Genomic DNA, 9,461 nt, shown 5'->3' on the forward strand with positions numbered 1-9,461 from the left:
CCCCGTTCCAGGTGCAGAATCTGGCACTGGTCTTTGTTAAACTTCACATGGTTAACGATTGCCCAGCCCTCTAATTTGTCAAAGACTTTGTCAGACCTTACTGGGAACAGGAAGACTAGCTGAAAAGCACTGCATGAAAAACACTGAAAAGAATTCTTAAACAGCATTTGGACATAAAGCTTCTCGCCATTGTGTTCTCATCTGGTGAAAATAGGACTACTGGGGGGAAGGGGGAACACCCAGTTTTGAAAAAAAGTAATATATAATTGAGCCTTTTGTTAGTAGTCCAACAATAACATAAAAGGTATCAATCTGCTAAACATGACAGATGCACTGTTGTTAAGAGACGTATGATACCAAATGCATTGTCTAATTGCTTCATGAATAAAGGGGACAGGCAGTGTCTTCCATGCTTATTGATATAAAACAAGGCTATTGTTATTAGTGATGAACTGAATTGGTCATTGAATTTTGTAAGAATACAATATTTGTGCTGCTGGCTGCTTTCTACATATTACTTCATGTGTTGTAGGATCTACAAACCCAAAGTGCCACCCATGAAAGGGTGAATCCAATGTTAATACCAAAGCATTCATCAGATGAGAAGCATTATCATTGCTTTCACTGAAAAGAGACTGTGTTTCAAAGATAAGACACTCCTGTGATCATGCAAGTGTGAATGGGACAGTGGCTCGACAGAGCCAAAGACAAGCACCCTAACAGTTAGGAACTGCAGTGATAGGACAAGAGTAATGGGTACAAGTTGAAAGAGGGAAATTTAGATATCAGGAAAAAGTTTTTTACTGTGAGGGTGGTGAGATACTGGCGCAGGTTGCCCAGGGAGGTAGTCGATGCGCTGGCAGTGTTCAAGGCTAGGCTGGATGAGGCCTTGAGCATCCTGGTCTGGTGGGAGGTGTCCCTGCCCATGGCAGGGGGCTGGGACTAGATGATCTGTAGAGTACATTCCAATCCCTTAACAATCTGTGAATCTATGAACATCAATTGCTTAACACTTGTGTGGCAGTGATCCCTCTTGCAGTTTCACGCTGAGGGTGACATCTACTTGGCAATACTTTCTATTTTTGTTTTTCTGGTTTTTGGGGATACCTTTACAACTATATTCCACTGTAATTGGCACTTGCAACTCAACATTTAAAACCAGTTTCATATGCTTCCCATAGTCCCAACAGCATGTCTACTAGCAGAGCACTAACCAGCTTGCAATTAATTCCTATTAACACTCTGCACATCCACTGTCTTTGAATAACCACTGCCAGCTCTCTGATTCACCACGGTCACGTAAGACATCCAGCTGCCAAAAGGCACAACCAAACCTCTCCTTATGCAAGCTGTTGGAAATGTGCCATTTCTGTGCTGCTCCCTGTCGGAATGCTCTGCAACAGTCACACGGTTCCCTGCAAAGAGCTACCACTGCACACACCTTGGGAATGCATGGCCCACTTGAGGCCAAGCAACTCTCACCTCGTGTGTGGCCACCCTATAACAAGTCTCAAAGCAGGAGTGGAGGTGCTATGCTCACAAGGCCTTCCCCTGGCTCTTCCATCTCACCTCAGAGGTTGGTATCTATTGCCACTGAGGTACATAACAGGCTTTTCAGTTGCCTCTTGATGCCAGACAGGCTGCTCAGATTTACCTTACATTTAAACCCTCACTTACCTAGTTCCCCTGAGGGTGAAGCAGGCAAAGCTACCGGAAAGTCTGCAGAAGTTCATCAACACAACCAGTAGTTATCCTGCAGGTGGAGATTAGGCACCAATACACAAATGATACTTAAATGCAAAAATGCCCTCAAGGAAGTAGGAAAAAACCCCACCTAAAGTTCCAGATTTACTAGAAATGTATCCCAGAGGAAATAAAACAAAAACACTGTACTCTTAGTAACTGGATTGTTAGTAAAGGACCTGAGGGGAAAAAAATAAATCTAGTGACACTGAAGGCTTGCTCACACATGCAAAGAATTTTGCTGTTTTTCTCTTGCACCCATTCCTTGAAAAATGTTTCTCCTGAGTTGTGTGAGGCCTTTTCCTCCATATCCACCCACCCAGATTACAGGGTCAGACTACTTCCCCTCCTGCCATATCCAGCCCTGCCCCAGGTTCCTCCAGATTGTCTCCCACAGAACATCACTGCTTTGCAATCACTGCAGGGTATTCACATGTTGCTCCTGCACTCAGTGATGAGGGAACTTTCTTCCAACCTCCTTCTGGGATGACCCTCAGCTGCTGCAGTGGCAGCACTCCTCCCTCTTAGGAATAATGTGCAGCCACCTATAAAATGACTGTGAATAGAATCACAGAAATTCTCCAGTCCTGCTGCTCCTTTCTGATTCTCAATTATTCTAGATGCAACTGACATACATATATCACTTGCTTCATCTCCAATGGTTACGAACCCCTTCATGCTAAGACTTCACATCTTCCAGCTTCTTACAGAAAATGCCTGATTATATATATGCTATCAGGAACTAGGAGGGTTTTGGTTTGGTTTTTAGAAATTAGATCCTCAATCACTTTTTTGATTCTTCCAAAGAAAGCCTAGAATGGTCTTCCAGCTTCATCTCAGGATGGGGCAAAAGCTCTTGTTCTACAACCTTTATTGTGTAAGGAACTACGGTAATATTTTATATTCATTTTAGAAATAGATCAAGGACTTTGGCAAAATCACTGTTCCCACTGCATTGTCAACTTAAATTATATTGCTTTCCATTAAGTTGTTCATTATTGGAAGATTCATATCAGACAGCTTAGTACCTGAAATCATCCAGTACCAATTCAGTTTTTATGGTCTGAAATTTATTTCTGAATGAGAATCAAAACAGTGATAAAATAATCCCTACAATTTATACTACTGTAACTTAAATGCAGTACTAAAATGAAGCACAATGGCCTCGCACACATTTATTTTCTGAGCATGAACTTAAATTACCAGCTTTGTCCTTGTCTTGGCAGGCACGAAAATGTGATTTTCCATTCATATTGGAGGGGGAGGGGAAGGGACTAATTACTGTCAATAGACAAATTTGAAATCTAGTGGTAGTTACTTTTCACCAGAAGTCATTCATAGCCACTTTGAGGGTGCTTAGGAGTATTTTGCTGTACTAGTCAAACACCTGTTAGTCTCTGCTTGTTACATCTGAACTATGTTGTTGCTAATACTTTGGCTCCTTACAAAAGGAGTAATGTACCAAAGGTTTGCTTCTCATCTTGTACTTTGTCTATAGGAAAACCATTAACTACTTCATTCTGATCTATTATAAATGCTGAATTGGACATTATAGAAGGCAGTTGCTGGCAATTTGGCTATAGGCAGCCAAGTAATAGCTTTATGCTAAGTTCAGTTTCTGAATAAAGCAAAAAGTATGTTTATTACAGAGAACAGCTGTAGAAAATTCTTGCCTTTACAAAAATATAATGGCACTGAACATTCTAGTGCATCTCCTGACCTTTATGCATGCAACAATTCAACCAGCAGCCAAAGTATTCAAGTTTCCCACAAATAAAGGAAAGATAATAAACCTTCAGCCAGGAGGATGGACAAGAGTTCTTGCTAGTGAATTTGTTTATAGACAGGCTCCTGTATCTTTTTGTGCTTTGATTCAAATATAGAAGTTTACTGTTTTATTTAATATAAACTGACATAGCAGACTAAATCATTGCTTTAAATCTGACCCAGCCAGTGGCCCAGCACTATGCCAGATACAACGATATGAGTGAAAGTATAGGTCCAGTGAGGCAGCCAGGTCAAAAGCAATTTCTTCAGAAAAGACAGACTCCCATTTCAGATTATTTTGCCCTTTCTCATTTGATGACACCTTACCATTATAGAATACAGAATGGCCACTTGTTCCTCCATTCATAATCTCTTCAGGGTTATATAAATCTTGTATATTTTGGTAGGAATTTAATCAACATCGTGGCTGTTAAGGCTTGGTATCATGATGTATACCTTAGGTTGCAGGACTGCTTTGACTTTAAGGCATGTAGTCACTTGAACATTTAAGTGATCTTATTTTTCTCTTCTAAAACCATATTAAAAAATAATCATACCACCAAATATAAGGGACCTTTAAGAAATAAATGTTTGTTTCGACATTGCCTGGCCTTGATGGTTTGTTGTGGGGCAGAGGGGTGGCTGATTGCCTCAAGGATCCTGAGTCACGGGATTCCTCGGGCCATGGAAATCAGCTCTATGAGGCACCACTGTCCACAACTGACATCACTTCCAGCTGCTGAGATCACAGGGCTGGGAATTGCTCAGCTCCAGGGAACCTGACCAATCCGTGCTCTGGCAGAGCCCTATAAAAAGCACTAGTGTCCAGAGCCTGGCACACACCACTGAAGAAAAGATGACTATGGATCATGACAATGCTTCTGGATCTATGGTGGTGACCACCACTGTTTCTACATGACTACAGATCATTGGAATGCTGCTGGAGCTATGGTGGAGACTATGCCTCTTCTACATGACTACAGATCATCTGGATCCATGGTGGTGACTATCTCTGCTTTGGCATACCAAATCTGGCTTACTTCTAACAATCTCCCTTTCCTGTTTCTAACTTTCCTATCACCCCTTCTCTCCCCTTTGTGTGACCACTACTAAAGTCTCACTCCCTAATGGTATTTGACCTCGTTTGTGTCTTAATTCACATTGGGGGAATAGATTGAACACTCCCAAATCTTACTGGACCAGGACATGGACACCAAATATACAAAACCAAACCAAAACAACCAAGAAAACCCCACCCCCCAAAAAATCCCAAAAAAACTTCTCCCATTCTACTAGAAATTTAGCTAACACGTTATTTATTCCAATAAAGGATCTTTATTTCCTTGCTCATGTTTTTTTCCTTTCCCTATTTTCTCCTTTTTGCGGTTATGAACAGACAAAATAACTCTCAAACTTTCAAGAGTTGAGCAAAATGTACCAAAACAACTTAAATTTCACTGCTGTTTAGCATAAGGGTTAATTTTCCATGAGCATTCCCATTAAATGCTTGCATCTCACCTGCACAGCTCTGTTCAGAAAAAGCTGTCTTAGCCATTTGAAGGGACAATATACCAAGTGTAACCTTGTGCTGACATATGCAATTAGCCCAAGGTCAGTCAGGGATAGGGAAGTAGCAGAAAGTGACAACCAAGAGGAATTATATAAAGCAAGGGGAAGGAGAACTTTTAACTATTCAAGAGAAACTTATTTTTATCATTCTTCCAGTCTTGTTTCTGATGTACCTGCCTTCTTTAAACTTAGAAAAGTCTCTCCTTCTCATCTTTTTAATGTACCTTGAACAACCCACCTACTACACCCCACAAAGGATAAATACCACTTTCAGGGATCCCTCCAAGCCTTGTGTTCAAGTGTGAAGCAGCCAGTCATTAAACACTGATGATGCAAGTTTCTTCATGGCAGAGATATGGCACCTGGCACTTTCAAGCACCACTTCAAAACCAAAATACTTCCGTACTTCCTGAAGGTTCTGTGCAGATCACCAGCTGCCCACAAAGACTCTGGCTACATGAATGTGTGACTATGCTAATTTTAAAAATGTGTTCTAGGACTTGATACAGTGCTTTGAAGACTTCTCTGAAAACTTGACTCGTAGAGGAAAAGCATCACATTTACAAAGCAATTTTGAAAAGCCAGAAACGTTAAGTGAATCAGCAGGATAGTGTGTTTCACTGCACTTCACCCAAGTGGATTTTCTGTTAAATGCTTTTAACAAAAACTCTGGCACTGAGCTGAATTTCCTAATCCGGTTGAGACAACAGAAGAATTTTATGCCAAAATTACTACGTCAGGATATTGTGCAATTAGTTTAAGGACCCAACTTTTGCCCACCTTTTAGGCATTTAGTAAAAGGAGCTCTCCTAAAATAAGCCTGTCCAGAGGAGTGTGTCTTCTCATGACTAAGTTAAATCTAGGTTAAAAGGGTCATTTCAAAAACTCCAACTGCCTAGATAGGATAACTAATCTCAGTAATCCACACAAAATGATCAGAGTATACACACACACACAGAGGAATGAAAACCCCATAAATTGACAAATACTCAGAAACAGCACTTTGATGTTTCTGTGTAAAAATTCAGACAGTTAAACTTCCCATGACTGGAGTCTCTAAACTAACAGACTTTCCACAGGGCCCATCAGAAAGCACATCAGAAGTACTGTGGAGGACTACCAAATACATATCACTGAGTAACAATATGGACCTTCCTGCTCATTAGCTACAATTTCTGTTAGAGCACTCTGCTTTCCATCAGCAAAAGCAGAGAATTACTTTTAGTTTTCTCCCAAAATTAAGTTCATGCTGCAGAGCAGGCTGCTGCCTCCTCTTCTGTGGGTGTAGCAAGCCTATCAAAAACCCATAAGTGACATTTATCTCAATGCAGGCCTCAACTCCTATTCTAGCTAGCTCAGAGAGCTTTGCTAATCAAGCTTCAATTTTTAAGTGTAGATATGCTTGGCTTCTTTTTGGTTTTAATTAAAAAAGGCAACTGGAGATTTCTCCCAAAGAATAAATAGAACGCTAGGGTCAGGCAACAGTCATTTATTTATTGACTTAAACAAGCAAAAGGTATCCTCAGACATCATGGCTACCACTTGAGCAATACAAATCAATGCTAGTGAAGAACAGGGAACATCTTTTCTTTCACCCCTCCCATCCCAGAAGTAACAATAGAAATACCAGGGCCCCTAGAGAAAAGAGAAGGAGAAAAATCATAAAAGGTGCTTAGAATGAGCTGCAGTCTTGAAACATGGACACTAAAAAAATCATTAGCTAATCTACCACATCACCACAGTCACCTCAAAAATAACTTTCATTGTTCCATTTTCACCAGGTACCAAATATATAGCACTGTTTAACAGCGATTTCAATGTATTAACAACTGTCCTTAGCTGAAGCAGAACAGTAATTACTATTTATATTCAATTTGAGGCTGCAGATAGAAAGAAAGGTTTCCACCGAGTATGATGCAAGTTAATGAAAAGAGAGTGGGGGAGAAACAAAGCTACTTTTAAATTACTGCATGTCTCTATGTTCTGTGTTGGTAGCTCATTACAGACACAATATCCTGACAGAGTATGACAACTCTCCTCACCCTGTGACAGTGTATCTGATGAATGTATCTATGAAGAATGTCCCTTAAATTGTGGGCCACTGAAAACACCATTTGCTACTCCCGTGTGGGTGGTTTTTAATCAGACATCAGCAAAAAAAAAAGCAAACAGACTGCATGCAAAACAATTGTTACTAAACCATTTAGACTTCCTTATAACAGTCAAAAAAATGAGTAAGGCATTCCTCAGACTGAGAGAAAACATTAGGAGGCTGTAGTTTTGCAGGCAAGGAGACCTTTTATTTTAATCCATTAAAAGAACCCAAAATAGTCAGCAGGTGGCCACATCTATCCATGTTTCATTAAAATCACATAAACCCTAAGTACAAAAGCACCACTGATTATTGCTCTAGAAAAACTGCATGAAAAATTCAAATACGCACAGTAAAAACATCACCATATGCACAAGACTTAATTTCTTAAAGCAAGTGTATGGAATGCTGATCCAATTTTACACATACCTTGCAATATTAAGTTGATATTTATATTACTTGGCAACAATGGGGAATTTCTAAAAGCGCTGTTATGAGAAGGGAAATGTTCATATACAGTTTAATATGTCAACTATCATAGTCCTAAAAAAATTAGCATTTACAAAATACTTGATAAAAATATCTTTTAAAAGTTGTCCAAGAGGTACATAAAATCAACCCAAAATTTTCATGATATTTCATTCATTCTTGTCACCTACAGATTCAGTTTTCTGAGCCTGTGGAGAAGAGAGAAAGAAATTCAATTACTATAGTAAATTGCCATTATGTACCTAAACACCCAAACTATCCTCACTCCTTTGATTTCTTACGTGCAACAGCTCAGTTTCCAACCTATGTCCATTTGACATTTATGCCACTGGAACAGGTCCAGCCACACACTTTTCTCAACTCATCAGTCCCAGCTTTTCAAAAGCAATACAGGCCTTACCTGTCAGCATCCATCGTTCACACTGAAAAGCACCACACTACCACCTGTTTCTATTCACTGCACACATGCTGAATGCTCTACCGCACCCTGAACTTTCACTGTTTCAATCTGCCCTTTTACTGACAGTGTGCTGGGTGGGGCACCTCTGGATGTTGAAACACTAACAGTTGAGCGAGAGATGCGAATCTGCAATAACATTATGGGCAATAAAAAGAAACATTATGAACATGCTAGCAATGTCTGAAAGGCTGAATAATTAAAAAACACTGATTCAATCGGCAGGAGGTATGTGTGGAAAGTACCTCTTCAGCTTTATTTTCACCATTTTCAGATGGTGTAGTACCTTCCTTTGCAGCTTCTTGCTTTTCATCCTTCTTCCCTTTAGCACCTTTGCTGGCCTTTGTTCCAGGTTCCTTCTGACAGGAGATTAAAAACATGGGCATAGACATTGTGTGAGTAGCCAGAACTCTACAGCTTGATTGAAAAAAACCTTCACATGAACTAAACTGCGAACCTTGGCAAGCTGTGCTGGACTGAAACAACCAACTAAAGGCTACCCGGAAAATGTAAATCCACAGAAGTTACACAGAAACCCTCAACATCTCCAGAAAACAGTGGTGTCTGTTTCTTTACTGTTTCTGCAAATCTACAGGGATACAAAACCCATCAGACTACTTTGGTAGAGCTGAGCTGTGTTATACAGAGGTATATAGAAGATCTGGAGTGAACAAATCCAATTATAGTATATTGAAAGCTTACTCAGCCAAGCACAAACATCACACTGCTCATGGAACAGCAATACACTTTCGATTAACATGAAATATTCAATTAGATTTTAAAAATTAAGCCTTTTTTTGTTGCCTGTCCTTTTGTTACTTTGATAACATCTGTGATGTTTGTTCCATGTCAATGAAAGAACCAACCAACACACTAGGGAGGCAAACACTGATAAAATTCCATCTGCAGCAACACAAAGCAGAGAATTGGTCAAAAGGAAAAATCCTAAGAGCTACAGCTTCACTTGGAGATTTGTTCTTAAACAATCTGTATGTTGAAGTCTACTTTTTTTAATAAATCCTTGCTCTATGTACATGTTTATGTTTGCAATCTAAAGGTTAGTAGAGGCATAGATTGAGGATTTAAAGTGCAATGGGATAAAAATTTAAATGGCATTGCATGTAATAGTTTGCATTAGTATTTAAAGTAGTTCTGATAAGCACTGGGGATCTTTCACGTGATCATTTGCTCCAAATTTTCCATGCCAAATGGCAATAGTAGCTGTGAACAGGGATATACTTCCCTTTATTAACTACCTTTCCCCACCATCCCCCATACAGGAGTGGCGTAGTGAGGAGGGAGCACCAGTAATCCCAGTTCCAAAGGCAGCCTGTACCACTCTTT

General features: G+C 39.9%; 1 protein-coding gene across 1 annotated transcript in view; it reads right to left on the reverse strand.

Annotated features, from left to right (window-relative positions):
* Nucleotides 1-7,809: 7,809 nt before the first annotated feature.
* The window catches only part of HMGN3 (high mobility group nucleosomal binding domain 3), a gene marked incomplete at its 5' end in the record, with an annotated part of 7,396 nt that continues 5,744 nt past the window's right edge, over nucleotides 7,810-9,461 (reverse strand). The window contains 3 exons of the mRNA XM_009072236.1: nucleotides 7,810-7,848; nucleotides 8,154-8,246; nucleotides 8,363-8,476. Coding sequence (XP_009070484.1) covers nucleotides 7,810-7,848; nucleotides 8,154-8,246; nucleotides 8,363-8,476 — 246 coding nt within the window. The remainder of the gene's footprint in view (nucleotides 7,849-8,153; nucleotides 8,247-8,362; nucleotides 8,477-9,461) is intronic.

This window comes from Acanthisitta chloris, unplaced genomic scaffold (assembly GCF_000695815.1).
Source record: "Acanthisitta chloris isolate BGI_N310 unplaced genomic scaffold, ASM69581v1 scaffold14990, whole genome shotgun sequence".
Taxonomy (NCBI): domain Eukaryota; kingdom Metazoa; phylum Chordata; class Aves; order Passeriformes; family Acanthisittidae; genus Acanthisitta; species Acanthisitta chloris.